The sequence below is a fragment of the Danio rerio genome, chromosome 3, assembly GCF_052040795.2.
Source record: "Danio rerio strain M-AB ecotype USA chromosome 3, GRCz13ab, whole genome shotgun sequence".
Taxonomy (NCBI): domain Eukaryota; kingdom Metazoa; phylum Chordata; class Actinopteri; order Cypriniformes; family Danionidae; genus Danio; species Danio rerio.
In genome coordinates, this window is record NC_141023.1 from 8660001 (window position 1) to 8681313 (window position 21313).

The 21313-nt window shown below is 35.7% G+C and overlaps 1 protein-coding gene across 2 annotated transcripts in view; it reads left to right on the top strand.

Moving 5' to 3' along the window:
- Nucleotides 1-12381, top strand: part of tmem100a (transmembrane protein 100a) — a 14401-nt gene extending 2020 nt beyond the window's left edge. Inside the window, exons 2-3 of one of the 2 annotated variants that reach the window (XR_015480282.1) lie at nucleotides 7803-8959; nucleotides 11388-12381. Coding sequence is in view for 1 of the 2 variants with exons in the window: in XM_087243889.1 (XP_087100015.1) it covers nucleotides 7863-8312 (450 nt within the window). In the remaining variant the exon portion in view is untranslated. Of the gene's footprint in view, nucleotides 1-7802; nucleotides 9194-11387 lie in introns of those variants that run through there. The other variant, XM_087243889.1, reaches the window with a different exon arrangement.
- Nucleotides 12382-21313: the final 8932 nt, after the last annotated feature.

A 21313-nucleotide genomic window follows, 5' to 3' on the forward strand; every position in this document is an offset into this window, starting at 1 on the left:
ATTTTGAAAATAATGCTCCTTCAGAGTACATACAGAAATCATGGAGTTAAATGCAATTCTCATTTTTAAGTTTCTTTCAATACATTTTAAGCCCTCTTCGTCAGTTTCAAAAACATTGACGACATTTTACTCTTACAGTATATTTAATATAATTTAATTTACTGATTGTACTTTAACTTGTCTACCCATATGGAAGGTTCATAAAAGTACAATACAAAGTAAAAAACTAACAAAAACTCATTTAAAACTACAACACATTTACTGGTCACAATTTATTTTGATGGTCTGTTCGTTGAGTTTGAGTTGCATTGCATCTACATGCTAACTATTTCACATTAGATTATATATAGACTGTTAGGTTGGAGTTAGAGTAAGTTGACATGTACTTGCAAAGTTTCTTATAGTTAGTTAAATGTCTGCTGAAGGAGCAGTATCAACAGATAGTAAGCAGACAGTCTACTAATACTCAAATGGACCATCAAAATAAAGTGTTACCAATTTATCTATAAAGACACAGAGGAACCAAATCTTTCCACATCTAAAAATGTATGATAGTAGAAACCAGGGTGGAAGTTTCAGGGGGGTCTGACCCCAGTAATAAATTGATGGGGGGGGGGTCTGCCCTTTACGAGTTAAGAAATAATTTGCTCTGATCTGTATCCTAAATTATATTAATAATTAAAATAATAAATAACTTCAATATACATTTTACCACCCCCCCATTTATTTAATATGATAAATGTCATTAAGAAAAACTCGATATCAATCAAAACACTGAAAACATAACAACAAGTTTGATTAATAAATTAGATGTACAGTTAAAGCCAGAATTATTAGGCCGCCTAAATTATTTTTTCCCCAATTTCTGTTTAACGCAGTGAAGATTTTTTTCAACACATTCCTAAACATAATAGTTTTTTTTTTAACTCATTTGTAATAACTGATTTATTTTCTCTTTTATAATGATGGTTTGTTCTGTAGACGGTCGGAAAAATATAACTTAAAGGGGCTAATAATTTGGACCTTAAAATTGTGTTTATTAAAAATTAAAAACTACTTTTATTCTAGCCGAAATAAAACAAATAAGACTTTTACCTGAAGAAAACAGTTTATCAGACATACTGTGAAAATTTCCTTGCTCTGTTAAACATCGTTTGGGAAATATTTAAAAAATAAAAAAGTAAAAGGGGGGCTAATAATTTTGACTTTAATAGTAATTGAATTAAATATAGAAATTTTTAGGCTAAACAATGTCTAACAGAGCAATGACATTTTAACAGTATTTCCTATAATATTTTTTCTTCTGGAGAAAGTCTTATTTGTTTAATTTCGGCTAGAATAAAAGCAGTTTTACATTTTTTTTAGACAATTTTAAGATCAATATTTTTAGCCCCCCTAAGCAATATTTGTTTAGACAGTCTACAGAACAAACCATCGTTATACAATGACCTGCCTAATAACTCTAACATGTCTAATTAACCTAGTTAAGCCTTTAAAAGTCTCTTAAAGCTGTATAAAAGTGTGTTGAAAATATCTAGTCAAATAGTATGTGCTGTCATCATGGCAAAGATAAAATAAATCAGTTATTAGAGATGGGTTATGCAAACTATTATGTTTAGAAATGTGTTGAAAAAAATAATAAAACAATAATTCAGACTTCAACTGTGTATATACACATATATAAATATGTGTGTGTGAAAAACACAAAACACTGGCACATTTCTGAACAGCGCATGCTCAGTGTAGAATAGAAACTATAAAGCTGTAAACCATTGTACATTTTCTAATGGTAAAAATACATATAAACTCTTTATGGGGGCAGAATGTAATGCGTAACGGTCGGAGAGAAGTGTCACAGGGCGTTTGCAAGTTCTGCTGACCCTCTTAAGAAAGAGCCCCTTGAGAAATGACTGATAATTTATACGCCGCTCGTGTTTCATGGGCCGGTCTGTAATGTCATATGCTGAGCTCTCCAGGGAATGTGGCAGCTCTGTCTGCGTCATTGGTCTGCGGTCGGCGAGTGGATCTGAGGGGCTCTTCCCATTTCACAACCAAAACAACACTGAAGTCCTCGTGTTTACCGCTCACATCATCGTTACTCTCGCTCGAAACGTTTGTTTAGATCGCTATATTATTAAACTGCAGTATGTCACTGGTTCTGCATCCCATAAATAAACAAACGCCCTAGCGACCAGCCTAGCAACACATATAAATCGCTCAAAACATCTTAGAGGCAAGCTGAAATACAACAGCAATCAGGGGACGCTATAAAAGACATGTGCTGGAGCAGGAACATGCAGAACATGCGAGGCATGGCTTTGCAACTCCATGGCAACCACACAGAGAGTCCTACCAACTAGAAGGCATTTTGATCCCACATTTTCATTCAAGTTATTTTGTTTATCTTTTCATTTTGATTGTTGTGGTTTTTTACATTCTTTAACAATAACTAAAAGAAGACTTTCTCCATGAGAAAAATACCATTGGAAATATTATAAAACGTTTCAATACTCAGTTATACAACACTTGGGAAAATCTAGCATTTTAAGTCTGTAAATGATCACTTTTATTTGTATTATATATACTTGTGTCTTTAGCCCCTTTCCCACAGTGATACCGGTAAATATCCGGAAAATTTCCAGAACGACTTTACCAGTAAATTCAAAAAAGTGCTGTTCACACAGGCGAGGACGTTACGGAATTTTTCCGGAAAAGAGCATTCACATATTCATCGCAAAATGCCGGTACATTCTGACATAATTAACCAGAAATGACCTCTAAACGGCTGCACTTGTGTTTGTAAACATTTGACTACATTACAAACTCTTTGGATGGATCAGTATTGAGTACAACTCCAATGAAAACATAGAAAAACACTTTCGCATGTCGAGATGTTCATGATATGTGTGTGTGCTGGCGCTATGGGCGCTCATAGGCGCACACAAAGCTTGAAGGTAAACAAACAGCGGATTATCATAAACATTCTATCGATAATTATTTACACAGTTGGCATTAAGAAGGAACATAGAAACATTATTTGACTAACATCTAGCAGCTAAAGGTGTCTGGAAAAATATTCGAAGGCTTTTATTTTCATAAACCGTGCGCACGTGAATGCGTCTGACTGTTCGGATTGGCTAAAGCAGGTGTCTCACGTCAGCACGTTCTAGACGTGCACGCGCTCTTTCCGGCAATCTTCCTTCTGCATTCACACAGCGCAGCATTCCGGCAAATTACCGGTAATGTTACAACTTCTCTTTCCGGAAAATAGCCAGAATGAATTTACAGGTATTTTCAAAAAGGGCCTGTTCACACATACAACCTTTCCGGAAAATTGCCGGTAATTTTCCGGGTCTGTATGTTTGAAAGGTGCTATATGCTTTGTAAAACTAATTTGAGTATTGCCTTTTTTTTTTGTTTTTTTGCTTGTAGGGCGTATGTTTTAACATATACATTGCATACAGTTGAAGTCAGAATTATTAGCCCCTCTGAATTACTAGACCGCTTGTTTATTTTTTACCCAATTTCTGTTTAATGGAGAGAAGATTTTTTCAGCACATTTCTAAACATAATCGTTTTAATAACTCATTTCTAATTATTGATTTATTTTATCTTTGCCATGATGACAGTAAATAATATTTTATATAATGATATTTTTCAAGACACTTCTATACAACTTAAAGTGACATATAAAGGCTTAAATTAGGTTTATATAGGCTTATAAATTAGGTTAACTTAAATTAGGTAATTAGGCAAGTTATTGTATATTGATGGTTTGCTTGTTAGATTATCGAGGAAAAATTTTGCTTAAAGGGGCTAATAATTTTGTCCCTCAAATGGTGTTTAAAAAATTAAAAACTGCTTTTATTCAAGCTAAAATAAAATAAATAAGAATTTTTCCAGAAAAAAAATAATATCAGACATAGTGGGAAAATCTCCTTGCTCTTTTAAACATCATTTGGAAAATATTTTAAAAAGAAGAAAAAAATTCAAAAGGGGCTAATAATTCTGACTACAACTGTATGTGGTATACACGCGCGCACACACACACACACACACACACACACACAAACACACACACACACACACACACACAAACACACAAACACACACACACACACACATATATATATATATATATATAGGGCTGGGCGATTTGGCAAAAAAAAAAAATCTATCTAGGTTTTTTATAAAGTTTAACCGATTCTCGATTTCGATTTCGATTTTTTTTTTTATCGTGTAACTAGTCAACTTTTAACATTACAACACTCTTCATTACAACCCTCATCTCTTTGTAAGTAACTTGAAAAACCATCTGGTTAAGGAACATTGTATTTTAATGGCCATGCCATACATAAATTGGTCAACAAGGTGTAAATAAATGTAAAACAAGTTCACGAAAAATCGTGGCAGAAGATTTGAATAAAAAACATTTGTGTTAATACTGCAGTTGCAGGAATACAGAGGTATTTTTTTGCAAGTTTTGCTGAGCCTAGGAAAGACTGGCTGTCAGCTCGGCGTTGACTTGGATGACAGGTTGTAATGCTGCTGCCTTAGATACAGTGGAAGTAAAGGACTGAACATGGAAACTGTAAAGCCTAATTTAACCCAATGCGTGAAATTGTGGAGTACAGCAAGAGCAAATACAAGCACCAGATGTGTGTCTAATATAAAATTATTCATTTATTCTATTTTTCTTGTTTCCCCCTTTTAAATACCGATCATTTGATGCGCTTTGCACCACTCTCTGTATTATGCGACCACAGCGCGTTTGATGAAAGGGTATTAACAAAAGAAAAATACACAACTGAAGACACTTAAATGCTTGTATTTGTTGTATTTGCACCAGCTCTGCGATGCATGTCTACAACTTCATGCATTGGGTTAGGCTGTCTAGTCTCTGTGTTCAGTTCGTCACTACCTTGATTGAAAACCAGACAGACAGTTAAGCAGGTCGCACACCAGAAGCGCCGCGACACAGCACGCACATGACAATTTAAAGTATCACACACCAGACGTGCACATTCGCATGATATTTGACATGAAAGTACTGCTGCTGAAATATGAACTGCACGGCGCATCGTCGAGCGGCGCCTCTGGTGTGCGACCTGCTTCATACCGAGAGTGAACCAAAGCGCATTGGTGCAATTACGATGTATCTAATATTTTTATTAAAAAAAAAAAATCGTGATATCTTGATTTAATTTGAAAAAAAAATTGTCTTAAAACGTAAATTCGAATTAATCTGAAAAAATCGCCCAGCCCTATATATATATATATATATATATATATATATATATATATATATATATATATATATATATATATGTATATAATAAGTCAGAATTATTAGCCCCTACCTTATTTATTTTTTTTTCTTTTTAAATATTTCCCAAATGACGTTTAACAGAGCAAGGAACTTTTTGCAGTATGTCTGATAATATTTTAATATTTTTTCCTTTGGAGAAAGTCTCATTTGTTTTATTTCATCTATAATAAAAGCAGTTTTAAATTTTTCATTTTAAGGTCGAAATTATTAGCCCCCTTTTAGCAAATTTTTTTTGGTAGTCTATCCTTACCTGCCTAGTTAACCTAACTAACCTAGTTCAGCCTTTAAATGTCTCTTTAAGCTGTATAGAAGTGTTTTGAAAAATATCAAGTCATATATTATTTTCTGTCATCATGGCAAAGATCAAATAAATCCGTTATTAGAAATGAGTTACTAAAACTATTATGTTATATGAGCAGTGTGATGGCGGTCAGAACAGCAGAAACAGTTGCTAATTCACAAACGTCACTTTAGTGCTAGTATCTGAATGATTCTCTAGTGTAATGTCTAAAGTGATTATAAAACAGGTTATTTTGCTCACATTTTAAGATTATAAGGCTGAGCGGCATGAAATGCCATCATTCTACAGAGATTTCTCCGTATTTCTGTTGCAATCAGGAGATCACAATAATTAATTCCAAAGAAAGCCAAAGCAAAGCAAACACTAAATTACTATGGTAGTCAGCACTACAACATAAATAAAAAGATCGACTTGATCAGCTGTAGTTTGAAATTTACGCTGCGTTTTTCTCCCCTAAGGACTTTCGATGCGATCTTTGTGGGCATCTTGTGGTGCAACTATCTTTGCTCTGCTCAGTATGACGAGCAGATGGCCGCCGACACGCTGAATCTCCGAAATTATAAATAATTTATGTAAATAATTGAGACAATTTCTTCCAGCTCTCCAAAATAGGATGATCAAAACAACAAGAATAAATTTAGTTCAGTCAAAAAACGGCCGCAATAGTTATGACGTGACATTTGTCTGTTCAGTACAGCACGAGCTGCAGTTGAAAGCTGCGCAGAGCGTGAGTCACCTGACATTAAGCGAGTGAGTGGCACAAGCAGCCGAAAACATTTGGAAACTTAATCGTAAAGGCTTCTTAACGTTGCACAGAACGAAACTGCTGCAACTAAAGATTTTGCCTTTTGTGCTCTAGTTTAAAGTTCTAAGCTTAAACACCGAGGCTAATATGCACACACACTGAATTAACTATAGCAGCAGGTTATTCATAAATTGAATCTTTTCCATGCGCAAGTTAGCTGCACTGATCTTGTTTTTGCCTGTAGCTACAATCGTGTTGTGTTGTGTGATTGGCTATTTGCTATACTCATGTGTCATGTGACTGATTGTTTACTGCACTCGTGTTGTAATTGGCTGATTGATACACTGATATGTCTTGTGATTGGCTGTTAGATACAATCGTGTTGTGTTATGTCATGCGTTTGTCTATTGGCTATATTCGTGCCATGTGATTGGTCGTTTACTGCACTCATGTGCCGTGATTGGCTGATCGGTACACTCATGTGTCATGTGATTGGCTGTTTTCTGCACTCATGTGTCATGTGATTGGCTATTTTCTGCACTCATGTGTCCTGTGATTGGCTGTTTTCTGCACTCATGTGTCCTGTGATTGGCTGTGATTGGCTGTTTTCTGCACTAATGTGTCTGTGATTGGTTGTTTTCTGCACTCATGTGTCCTGTGATTGGCTGTGATTGGCTGTTTTCTGCACTCATGTGTCCTGTGATTGGCTGTTTTCTGCACTCATGTGTCCTGTGATTGGCTGTTATCTGCACTCATGTGTCTGTGATTGGCTGTTTTCTGCACTCATGTGTCATGTGATTGGCTGTTTTCTGCACTAATGTGTCATGTGATTGGCTATTTTCTGCACTCATGTGTCCTGTGATTGGCTGTTTTCTGCACTAATGTGTCTGTGATTGGCTGTTTTCTGCACTCATGTGTCCTGTGATTGGCTGTGATTGGCTGTTTTCTGCACTAATGTGTCTGTGATTGGCTGTTTTCTGCACTCATGTGTCCTGTGACTGGCTGTTTTCTGCACTCATGTGTCCTGTGATTGGCTATTTTCTGCACTCATGTGTCCTGTGATTGGCTATTTTCTGCACTCATGTGTCATGTGATTGGCTATTTTCTGCACTCATGTGTCCTGTGATTGGCTGTTTTCTGCACTCATGTGTCTGTGATTGGCTGTTTTCTGCACTCATGTACCATGTGATTGGCTGTTTTCTGCACTCATATGTCCTGTGATTGGCTGTTTCTTGCACTCATGTGTGAGTTACAACTTACAACCTGATCTTTACTCAGTTAGCATGTCTTTGGATTTGTCAACCCAATTCTCACTCTCCAATCCAGAGTTTGTTCAACTCTTTTTACCAAACAGGCCTCAGGTGTGAACTGTTTTTTTTTTTTTCAGATTTTTTTTTGTAAATAAGCTTGCCTTGTGTTTCCTGCAGGTGTGGCAGAGGTGAGAAAACAAAAAGGGCTCACATTAGAGACGGCTCCGACTGCGGCTGATGCCTCAAAACACTCTGCCCCTTGACCCTGCGATGCCCACCGAGCTCCTGAAAGACACCATGACCATCCCTGGAGCTCCCGAGCGAATCCTGGCTGAGAAAACCAACAACAACGAGCCTCAAGCCCAAGCCCCGGCCGTCATCATTCCTCTGGTCAACGAGGTGCAGCTAACGGCGGCCACCGGCGGCGCGGAGCTGTCCTGCTACCGCTGCACTGTCCCATTCGGCGTGGTGGTCCTGATCGCCGGCATCGTTGTGACCGTGGTCGCGTACACCTTTAATTCACATGGATCCACCATATCGTACTTCGGACTGGTGCTGCTGTCGGCTGGGCTGGTTCTGCTGGCGTTGAGTGCGGTATGCTGGAAGGTGCGGATGGAGAGAAAGAAAGAGAGAAGACGAGAGAGTCAGACCGCACTGATGGCACACCAGAGGAGCATCTTTGCCTGATTCTGCACCAGCACTAACCCCCAAAAAACTTACAATGGATAAGGGATTACATTTGAGGCAGTGTGCAGTGGTCAGACAAAGCAAGTGCTTTCGGAGAAAACCGAATGACGGTATTTGACCAGTTTGCGATTGGAGCTGATAGTGGAGACGGGCTTGCAGCTGCATGAGTCCAGATGTGGAGAACAGCTGCACTGCAACAAAAAATAAGCACTTGTGTTTCTGTTCTGTTTTTCATTGCCCACATCTAAAGATTTTTACATTTGGGTACATTTATTTGGGAAATAAAAGTGCTCAAGGGAGTAAAGGGATGGTTTCACACAAAACACCGAAAAATCTATCATCATTTGGACTTGTTTAAGTTTGTTTTTCTTTTGTTGAACACAAAAGAATGGCACTGACCTCCAGTGAATTTGTTCGTCCTACTATGGAAGTCAATGTTACTGGTTTTTCTAGCTTTTTTCAGATTATCCTCTTTAAAAGTCAAACTAAATCCTGTCCTAAACTTAAACTCATAAAAGAACACCTTGAAGAGAATTCATTTTTGTTCTTTTTTGGGTGAACTATCCCTTTAAATCTATATTTTGAAACAATAAAACGCTTTAATAATCCTTGAGTGAACTCAGACAAGTCAGAAAAGAAAATATCTAGTAATGAGGTCAGAAAATAATCTAAACATATTTTAAAACAACACGTGGTTGTCTTTAACACAAGAAAGAAATACATTTATACAATTATTTCTAAAAGAAAATCAAAGCAGTCTGAAAAAAATTTGATTTTAAAATAAAAACATGTGTTAATAGAGAAAGAAAATATATAAAATGTTTGCAATTAAGAGAGATCATGCATAAACAAACGCAAAAATCATCTGTCAATGATGCTAGAAAAAATATACAGAATATATTTAAATTTATATGATTTAAAATAATTAAATTAAATAATTAATTTAATTAATTTAATTAAATTACTTCAAAATGAGTTGATTTTTCAAATTAATATGGATTTATAAATATTAAGGAAATTAATGCTTAAATAAAAACAATGATCTCTATTTTAGCACCAAGTCTGAAGCGCATGGCACAAAAGCATCATACACCCAGTGCAATAAGGCGCAAGACGTGTTTGCCCTGACCTGTTGCTATTTTCAGACCAACGCAACCTTAATTTTCCCCTCACGTTGTTTGAATAGCAAATCCATTTGCACCACTTTGTTGACTCATAGGTGTTTCAGTCTGAAATAGAGGTGTGTTAAAGCGCAATGTTAATGCGTTGATAGTTTTGAATAACTCGCTTGTAAAACTTCTGTGCCTCGCTTACACGTTGCTTAATACACACAGGATGTACATCAATACACAAATAACTTTACGAATGTAAAAGAATTAAAGGATTTAAATAATTTTTTTAAATTATTACTTTCTACATAAATATAAAAACTACTGCCTTCATACCTTCTTCATCTCGGGGGGCTTTTTTAGTTTGTTCATGACAGTTTGCTTTTGTATAATGTTATTATTAATATTATTGTTAGTGTGGTTTCTTATAGGCATGTTTATATTTGTTTTATTAAAAACAAGCTTAGATTTGGCCAACTGTCAGGTTTTAGACCATATGGCACACAGCATGTGTGTTTGAATATAACTCAGTTTTTTTTAACAAACTTCGTTATTATTGTTCATTTAGTCGTTTGCTGGAAATTAGAACTGAATTTAGAAATAGTTTTGAAACAAATCTTTGCGCTTAACAAACTAAATTAAACATGTAGGCTAATGAATGTAGGTGCATAAAACATCCTTATCCACAAAAGAGAGCAAGAGAAAGTGAAAGTAAAGGGCGATTGGAGGAGGCTCGTTCTTTATCCACGCGCTGCAGATGGTCAGTTTAACTATTTTCTCACCAGTGAAGCGTTCAGTTTTTCCATTTAGTTTTTCCACTTACAAATTACACCATATAAATAGCAAATGCTCCATGGCATGATGCAGCTGACTCTTAAAGGGAATGGGAGATAAGACTCTGATTTTTTTATTCTTAAAACACACCTATTACTCATTAAAAGAATAAGCTCGACCCTGTTAGACCATGCATATTTTCCCCTCCTTAAAATAGCAAAAGTGCATTCGGACTTGCCCTTAATGCTTTTGCGCAATGCGCTTTAGACTTTGTGCCTAGATTGTTAAAATAGAGTGTTTCCCAATCTACTTTTGCTATTATATAGGATATATATATGATGGAAAAATGTGCTCTGCACCCTGGCAGATGGTCTATCAGGGTAACTAACTTTATTCTCTTAATGAGTTATGGGTGTGTTTTGAGCATTAAAATCAGAGTCTCATCTCCCACTCCCTAAGATTCAGTTGCATAACGCCATGATGCATTTGTTAATTACATGGTGGACTTTAGTGAATAAATTGAACACTTCACTACCGAGAAAACAGTTAAACAGAGCATCTGCAGCGCGAGGATAAAGAACGAGCCTCCTCCATTTAGCCTTTTTACTTCCTCTTTACTTTACTCCTCTACATTCGTGGAGTAAGAAAATGGTGGAAACTCCACTGAAGACATTCATCTGCCTATATAATTTGTTAAGCGCAAAGATTTGTTTCAAAACTATTTCTAAACTCAGTTCTGATTTCCAGCAAAAAATAAATGAACAATAATGACGAAGTGTGGTAAAAAAACTGAGTAATATCCAAGCGCATGTCCTCTTCTTATGCCCCATATGGTCCAAAACCTGACAAGTGGAGAAATCTAAACTTGTTTATTAAAACAAATATAAAAATGCATATAATAAATAGCACTGCTAATAATAACAACATTATACAAAACCAAATTGTCATGAATAAACTGAGAAAAGACATTATAGCATGGAGGCAGTGGTTTTTATAATTATGTAAAAATTATTTTTGTAACATTTTAATCCTTAAATTCTTGGTCATATGTAAGTGCAAAACAAAGGCTATTTTTCTTTCCCCCGTTGACAGATATAGGGCTGAGTCATACACGCACCAAACATGTCTCGCGCCTTATTGTGCTGCGTGTATGACTCAGCCCTATATCTGTCAACGGGGGAAAGAAAAATAGCCTTTGTTTTCCTTTTGAATACCGTTTTTATGTTCTTGGTTTACTTTCTGACCTCACTAACAGCCCTTTTTACCATGTTTTATGCATTAAAAGCATTGTCTTACCACTTCCCTAAGTATTTTTGAGTCCCATGTAAATGTATCTTAATTCAAGCATTTTTAGATATTTGACCTAGAAAACAGTCCCAGCTACTAAGAAAGAAATGTGTTTTCCTGCAGTTTTGGACAATCCTGATGGACTCGCAGCGCTCGTCGACCTTTGAAGTATTTTATGAGCTCTTGCTTTTATCTCTTTCCCTTTGTTTTCTTCTCCGACTCATTTGCCTGTCAGGCAGGATCATTGGGTTATCTGGGACAGAAGCCAAGCCCAACGCATCGAAATTAAGACCAGTAACCGCTGCGCAAACCCAGAAACGGGAAGTGCTGTATTAATCCACGGCTGCTTCCTGTCCGGTTGGGATTAATGGAAATACAGGCTTTGAGACATAAAGGAAAAGGGAGGAAATGAAGAACAATGATGTCTTCTTCACCGAGAGTGTCTTTTCTGACACCCAGACGCTTCATATATGTCTCTTTTGTGAACGTACGGTACACATTTCACTTGTATTATGATATATATAAACAACAATGGGCTGGAAAACCAGACGCTATTATTAATTATGTTGATTAATTGAATTTATTAAGCATTTTTGACTATGAGGACACACGCTCTTACTTAAGTGGGGATTTATGACTTCATGTGAAATAACTTAAAAAGACTGGCAACCGCATTGAAGATGGCAGTAATATGTGATTTTGTGTATTTGAGCACTTTTAATCATTGTAATGAAAAGCAAACCATGAAATCTTGATTTCAGGTGATTATTTTCTGTCTTAATTCCGTTTCAGATTATTTTATGATTGTAATCGTCATGTGATTTCCTCAGTTACGTCTGTGAAAATGTTGTGTAAGCTTTTGATGGATTTATTTTTAATAAACACTTGAAAAATGAAAATTGACCCTTTAATGTATCATTTAGAAAGATTGCGAAAATCATCAAAATAGTTATTCTTTTATTAATGTATTAATTTGTTTCAGGTATCCCCCAGAATGTGTCTAAACTTTCAGCTCAAAACATTTCGCAGATACTTTTTATTGTTTATCGTGCTGTAAATCCAATGCCAAATATTGTGTGCATCTTTACATTCAAATAATCTTTCCAGAAGAGGGCGGAGCCTTTACAGGTTGTGCTTCCAATACTCAGTCAAAAACAAACAACTGCAACTGCATGCATTTTAAATCCTTGATCAGTTGAAACCATTAATTAATAAATAATTATTGGTAACACTTTACAAAAAGGTTCATTAGTTAATGCATTTACTAACATGAACTAATCATGAACAACACATGTACAGCATTTATTAATCATAATTGAACATTTACTAATGCATTATTAACATTCAGGTCCGTGCTTGTTAACATTAGTTAATGCACCATGAGTTAACATGAACTAACAATGAACAACTGTATTTTCATTAACTAACGTTAACTAACATGAACAATTACAGTAGTAGATGTATTGTTCATTGTTTGTTTATTTTAGTAAATGCAATAATTAGCATTAACTAATGAACCTTATTGTAAAGTGTGACCTAATTATTACAAAGCATTTGTATTTTTGGTTTTCAGCCAAGAACATCCCGAATTTTCAGTGTCAGCCCAGAACTTTAATTTCTGTGCATCTCTACTATTAACAGAATTCAGCTAAGCTCCGCCCCCTTGATCTTGAATGATTTAAAGGACACACATTTTGCCCTTTTTTGCAAGATGAAAATTATTAATTTATTCAATTGTCTCAGACATCCCCCAGAATGTGTCTGAACTTTCAGCTCAATACTTTTAACAGATACCTTTTTATGTTTATCCAACCCAGGCTCATTCTGACAACGTCGTCCTGTGGACGTTTTTGGAGACCGCGAAAAATTAATCAATAAACAATTAATAAATGTTTATCAGTACATGCTGGTTATATTTACAATCTGTTTCCACACAACTGTGTTTATACCTCTTATAAAAGTGATTTTAGCATAAAAGATCCCCTTCAAATTCAGGATATAGGGTAACGTAACACTTAATTTTGATGGTCCATTTGAGTATTAGTAGACTGTCTGCTTAGCATCTGCTGATACTGCTCCTTTATTAGTCATTTAACTGATTATAAAAAACTTTGCAAGTACGTCAACTTACTCCAGCTCCAACCTATCAGTCTACTTATAATCTAATGACAATTAGTTGGCATGTAGCAGTGTAACTCATATTCAACAAACAGACCATCAAAATAAAGTGTGACCGGATATTGTGACACGTCTGTTTCTGAAAGAAAACTTAAGCCTACAATGGAGGTGTTTTAATGAGGTCAGAAGCAATGCATACTGATACAGAACATACATTTGTCATGGTCAATCTGCAATGTTACACACTGAAGGAAGCTTATCGGTAGTGGATCCCTTACAGGGCCGGAGCAAGCTGAACTGCCGCCCTTAAACCTAAAGTGAAATCGGGGGGGGGTTGATGGGGGGTCTTTCCTGCCGCCCTAGACGCGGATATAACTGAGCACGGGTTGCCAGGGTAGTTTAGGGGACGCCGCCCTCTCTATTCTGCCACCCTAGACGCGGATATAACTGAGCACGGGTTGCGAGGGTAGTTTAGGGGACGCCACCCTCTCTATTCTGCCGCGCTAGACGTGGATATAACTGAGGCGCGGGTGGCGAGGGTAGTTTCGGGGACGCCGCTCTCTCTATTCTGCCGCGCTAGACGTGGATATAACTGAGGCGCGGGTGGCGAGGGTAGTTTCGGGGACGCCGCTCTCTATATTCTGCCACCCTAGACATGGATATAATTGTGGGCACGGGTGGCGAGGATAGTTTCGGGGACGTCGCTCTCTCTATTCTGCCACCCTAGACGCGGATGAGGGCGCGGGTGGCGAGGGTAGTTTCGGGGACGCCGCCCTCTCTATTCTGCCGCCCTAGGTCGCCTCTATGGAACTTTCTATCTGCAAAGTTTAACTCCAACATCTTACAACACTGTAAGTTTCTAGTAAACCTGGAAAGAGCTTGATTAGCTAGTTCAGGTGTGTTTAATTGGGGTTAGAACTATAATATGCAGGACACCGGCCCTCCAGAACCGAGATTGGACACCCCTGCCTTACAAGTTGAATTTAAGACATTTTTAAGACCATTATGAATGAAATTTTAGACGTATACAGGGCTAAATGCTAATGATTTTTTTTCCGAATATCTCAGTTAGAAAAGGTTTTCACCTGCCCTATCAAAATTGATTAAAATGTAACACATTTAATAAAACAGTAATAATGATAATTTTGTTTTAATATTTTTTTTTATTAATTTTCAAATATATTTTTTCACAAACCCTATAACTCTTTCCAAGAATAGAGCAAAACTTAGCTGTCAGTTACTTCAGTTTGCAATAATAATAATTTAATAATAAAAAAATTAAGTCAGGTCAGTATTTTCAGCAGTAAATAAATGAAGAACTTTTAGGCAAATGTTACTGTAAGGAAAGTTTTTAGAAAAATTAAGACCTGTTAATAAAGATTTTAAACCTACAATACAACATTTCAGTATATTTAAGACTTTTTAAGGCCTAACATTTAGCTTTTGAGATTTAAGACATTTTAAGACTTCATAAGACCCTGCGGATACCATGTTTTAACAGATTCGTATCAGTCTAGAACCGTGCACTTTAAAGTTGAGTTATAATACAAACTGTTATGATTTAAAAGTCTGCCTGAATGAGTTGCATCTGAGTCACAGGCGTCTGCAGCTGGTTTAAAGAGGACTGGCTTTGATTATTCCTGCAGTCCCTCGTGCTGTTTGTTTGAAGTCTCAGTTAAAGTGCACTTTGGGTTGGGTCGATAGACGCCAGCTGAACATAAAGAGCGTTCTCGTGTGAGATTCTGCGATTAAATCTCTCAATAATGAATGGAAGGAAATGTTTCTCTTTCACTCTTTTACAATGCATTCTGTAGCACTCCACGTCTGCACTGTGGCATGTGAATGCATGACAACTTCACTGCTCTCGTGTTGGACACAACGTTTTAAAATAACTAACGACTGAGCTGCTTCAGTAACGCTGCACGATTACTATTAAAAACAAAAAAATAGTGTGGGTACAATCCAGTTGTTGTTTTTTTGTCAGTCGTTTAGTAAAATATATGAACAGTAAAGCAAAACCTTGACAACTGCCTCGAACATCCGAGCAACCACATAGCAAAAGTGGTATGATCACTTAGAGAAACTTAAATGGATCGAACAAAAACACCCTTAACACCCAGTGACTGCATAGCAACATCATTAAATAATTCTTCTTCAATATTCCACTTTGGCAACTATCTAGAAGACCCTAGCAACCACATAGAAATTTTAGCACCACATAGTAACGCCCTAGCAACCACATAGAAATGTTAGCATCACATAGGAACACACTAGTGACCACATGCTAACATTGTAACAACTCATACCTGTCAACATTGGGATGTGAAAATAAGGGATATGAGCACCATAATAAGGGATTCATTGTAAATAAAAAGTTAAATGGTCAGTAATTTGTTTTATTATTATTATTGACAAAAGAAAAATAAATATATACATTAGCAGCAAATACATTATCAAACAGTTCAGCTTATGAAAATAGCTATTATAATGAAATAGAATCAAGCCGCGCATTAGCCGTTTCTCCACTGTATAACTTACAAATTCTGATTAAAGAGCAAAAAATAAATCTCTCATTTATTAAGACTTTTTATTACATTAAATAGGAAGTGTCACTTTAAAAATGCACACATCTAAGTAACGTTATAATGAAAGCATTCGACTGCTTTTTATGTACATTTAAGACGAAATTGGTTGTGTTTGGGGAAAAAAAAACACCTAGATCGACATCTTTAGAAATTATTATTATTAGCTATGTGTATATGTCTGTTTAAACACACCCTGAAGAAGGACTTTCCACTTCAAAACGTGTGTACAGAATCCGTTTGGGAAACAGCATCTGTTTTTCACTATGGAGTGCGTCAGCTGACAGTCATGCACCCTTATATGACTGTTTTGAGGATTGTTTAGGATGGGCAACGGCACCTGTATTGAAAAGGAAATGAAATCGTGCCATTTTTAATATTTATATATCAGTGTTTTCATTCCTAAACAAAGCGAAAGCACAGAAGACTCATGTTTTAGAGCAAGGGGCGACCCCTGGTGGTTCGGCGGTATGGGTTGCGTATATGGAGGCTCGGCTGTTCAGAGAAAGACTGAAAATATGGGAGAGCTACAGGAAAATACCTTTACGGGATGATAGCGGGATAGAACAGTAAAATACTGGTGAATCCCGGGAAAAACGGGAGGGTTGACAGGTATGTATCTACATAACACCCTACCAACCACATAGCATGGTTTTAACAACTAAGAACCATAAAGTCACACCCTAGCAACCACATATAAATTTTAGCACCACAAAGGAACCCACTAGCAATAACATGGTAACATTGTAACAACTTAGAACCACATAGTAACACCCTAGCAACCACATAGCACGGTTTTAACAACTCAGAACCACATTGTAACACCCTAGCAACCACATATAAATTTTAGCACCACATAGTAACACCCTAGCAACCACATTGAAATTTTAGCACCACATAGGATCACACTAGCAACTACATGGTAACATTGTAACAACTCAGAACCACATAGTAACACCACAGCAACCACATAACAAGGTTTTAACAACTAAGAACCACACAATAACACCCTAGTAACCGCATAGCACAGTTTTAACAAGTCTGAACCACACAGTAACACCCTAGCAACCACATACAACACATTAGTAACTTGACTGCCCAGTAACTGCCTATCAACACTTCATCCACCTGGATCACACCTTGGCAACTATCTAGAACACCATAGCAACCACATAGCAATTCTCTAACACCTTAAAACAAAATACACCCTAGCAACCTCATACAACACATTAGTAACATGACTACCCAGGAACTGCTTATCAACACTTAATCTATCTGGATCACACCTTGGCAACTATCTAAAACACCATAGCAACCACATAGCAACTCTCTAACAACTTAAAACAACATACACCCTAGCAACCACATAGCAACATTTAAACAACTCAGAACCACTTAGTAACACCCTAGCAACCACATACAACACATTAGTAACATGACTGCCCAGTAACTGCCTATCAACACTTCATCCACCTGGATCACACCTTGGCAACTATCTAGAACACCCTAGCAACCACATAGCAACTCTCTAACAACTTAGAACCACATAGCAACACCCTAGCAACCACATACAACACATTAGTAACATGACTGCACAGTAACTGCCTATCAACAATTCACCCACCTGGATCACACCTTGGCAACTATCCAGAACACCCTAGCAACAACATAGCAACGCTCTAATAACTTAGTCACACCTTAGCAACCACACAGTAAAGTTTTAACAACTCAGAACCACATAGTAACAGCCTAGCAACCACATACAACACATTAGTAACATGACAACACAGTAACTGCATAGTGACAGTTCATCCACCCGGATTTCATCTTGGCAACTATCTAAAACACCATAGCAACCACATAGCAACTCTCCAAAAACTTAAAACAACATACACCCTAGCAACCATATAGAAACTTTAAACAACTCAGAACCACATAATAACACCCTAGCAACCCTATACAACACATTAGTTACGTAAGAGTAACTACATAGCAACAATTCATTCTCCCATCACAACTTGGCAGCTATTTAGAACACCTTAGCAACCACATAGAAACTCTCTAACAGCTTAGAACCACATAGTATCACACAATAATCACACAGTAACACCCTAGCAACACATTAGCAACATGACTGCACAGTAACTGAATAGCAATACTTTATCCTACCATATCCCACCATGGCAATGATCTAAAACACCCTAGCAACCACATAGGAACTCTCTAACAACTTAGAACCACACACTAACACCCTGGGAACCACATAGCAATGTTTTAACAACTCAGAGCCACGTAGGATCACCCTAGCAACCAAATATCAACATTATAACAGCTCAAAACCACATAGTAACACCATAGCAACCACAAACATCACATTAGTAACATGACTGCACAGCAACTGCCTAGCAATACTTCATCCTCCCACATCCCACCTTGGCAACTATCTAGAACACCCTAGCAACCACATAGCAGCTATCTAACAACTTAGAACCACATAGTTACAACCTAGCAACCACATAGTAATGTTTAATAAGCCAAATAGCAACACCCTGGCAACCACACACAAAACACATTAGTAACATGAATGCACAGCAACTGCATAGCAACACTTTATCCATCGGGATCACACCTTGGCAATTATCTAGAACACCCTAGCAACTATACAGCAATGCTCTCACAACTCAGATCCACATAGTAACACCCTGGCAACCACACACACTTTAGTAGCTAATAAAGCTTAAAACAGTTTTATGTGTGGTTTACTAAATATGAAAAATAAACAGTATAATAATCTACTTTTACACAAAACAACAGTACAGCTGCAGTCCCCTGACTAGATCGGCTCTATAGGTGATCGGTGGTGGCCTTGAACAAGCTCACTTCGACGTGACGGTTTTAAATAGCCTGACTTAGAGATATATTTATAGGCAGCATTTGCGTTGCTATGCGTTTCCCTGACACCAGACACTACAACTCAACGGTTTGCTTGCGTCAGAGGAGCTTCTACGACACACTTCGTCAGATTCGATGGCCTGGTGGGCACACACACAGCCCAGAGACGGACAGCAGAAGCAGCCTGACACCTGACACATAGATCAGATGTTTGACACCCAGAGACATGGGCTTCTTCTCTCCACAACGCAGGAACTTCTGGAAAGTCCTTCAGAGACATAAAAATAGACAAATGAGAGCAGTGTTGTTTGTATTATTTCTATAATATTATATATTGTTTATAAACATTTAAAGTGTATATATATATATATACATATTATATATATTATATATATTTTTTGAAGTCAGAATTATATATATATATGTATATATATATATATATGTATATATATATATATATATATATATATATATATATATATATATATATATATATATATATATATATATATATATATATATATATCCCAAATGATGTTTAACAGAGCAAGAAATTTTTTACAGTATATATGGTTATATTTTTTCTTCTAGGGAAAGTCTAATTTGTTTTATTTCGGCTTGAATAAAAGCAGTTTAAAAATTTTTTAAACACCATTTTAGGGTCAAAATTATTAGCCCCTTTAAGCAATTTTTTTTTTCGATAATCGACAGAACAAACCATCATTATACAATAACTTGCCTAATAACCCTAACCTGCCTAGTTAACCTAATTAACCTAGTTAAGCCTTTAAATGTCACTTTAAGCTGTAGAGAAGTGTCTTGAAAAATATCAAGTCAAATATTATTTACTGTCATCATGGCAAAGATAAAATAAATCAGTTATTAGAGATGAGTTATTAAAACTATTATGTTTAGAAATGTGTTGAGAAAATCTTCTCTCCATTAAACAGAAATTGTAGGAAAAAAAAAAAAAAAAAAAAAAAAAAATATATATATATATATATATATATATACATTTATATATATATATATATATATATATATATATATATATATATATATATATATATATATATATATATATATATATATATATATATATATATGTCCACCCAGGTTTTCAGAAATATTGTTTGTAATTTTTTTGGCAATAAAAATGTCTAATTTTGAAGTAGTAATTACCAGAAACTTGCGGACAATTTTTCGATAAAAAAAAAAAGTTAAATTAAAAAAAAAAAAAAAAAAAATATATATATATATATATATATATATATATATATATATATATATATATATATATATATATATATATATATACAGTTGAAGTCAGAATTTTTAACCCCCCTGAATTATTAGCGCCCGTTTATTTTTTTTCCCAATTTCCGTTCTGTTCTGGGAAGATTGTTTCAGCAGCACATTTCTAAGCATAATAGTTTTAAAAACTTATTTCTAATAACTGATTCATTTTTATCTTTTCCATGATGACAGCAAATAATATGTTACTAGATATTTTTCAAGACACTTCTATACAGCTTAAAGTGACATTAAAAGGCTTAACTAGGTTAATAAGGTGAACTAGGCATATTAGGGTAATTAACCAAGTTATTGTATAATGAGGGTTTGTTCTGTAGATTATCTTAAAAAAATATTTGCTTAAAGGGGCTAATAATTTTGTCCCAAAAATGGTATTGAAAAAATTAATAACTGCTTTTATTCTAGCCGAAGTAAAACAAATATGACTTTCTCCAGAAGAAAAAATATTATCAGACATACTGTGAAAATGTCATTGCTCTGTTAAACATAATTTGGGAAATATTTAAAAAAGAAAATAAAAATCAAAAGGGGGCTAATAATTCGGACATCAACTGTATATATATATATATATATATATATATATATATATATATATATATATATATATATATATATATATATATATATATATATATATAGTGCATCCAGAAAGTATTTAATGCTTCACTTTTTCCACTTATTTTTATGTTACAGCCTTATTTATACCAAAATTGATTAAATTCATTAATTTCCTCAACATTCTACACATAATACCCCATAATGACAATGTGAAAAAGACTTTTTGAAATGGATGCAAATTTTATAAAAATTAAAAAGCTGAAAAATCACATGTACATCAGAATTCACAGCCTTTGCCGTAAAGCTCTAAATTGAGCTCAGGTACGTTCTGTTTCCACTGATCATTCTTGATGTTTCAGCAGCTTTG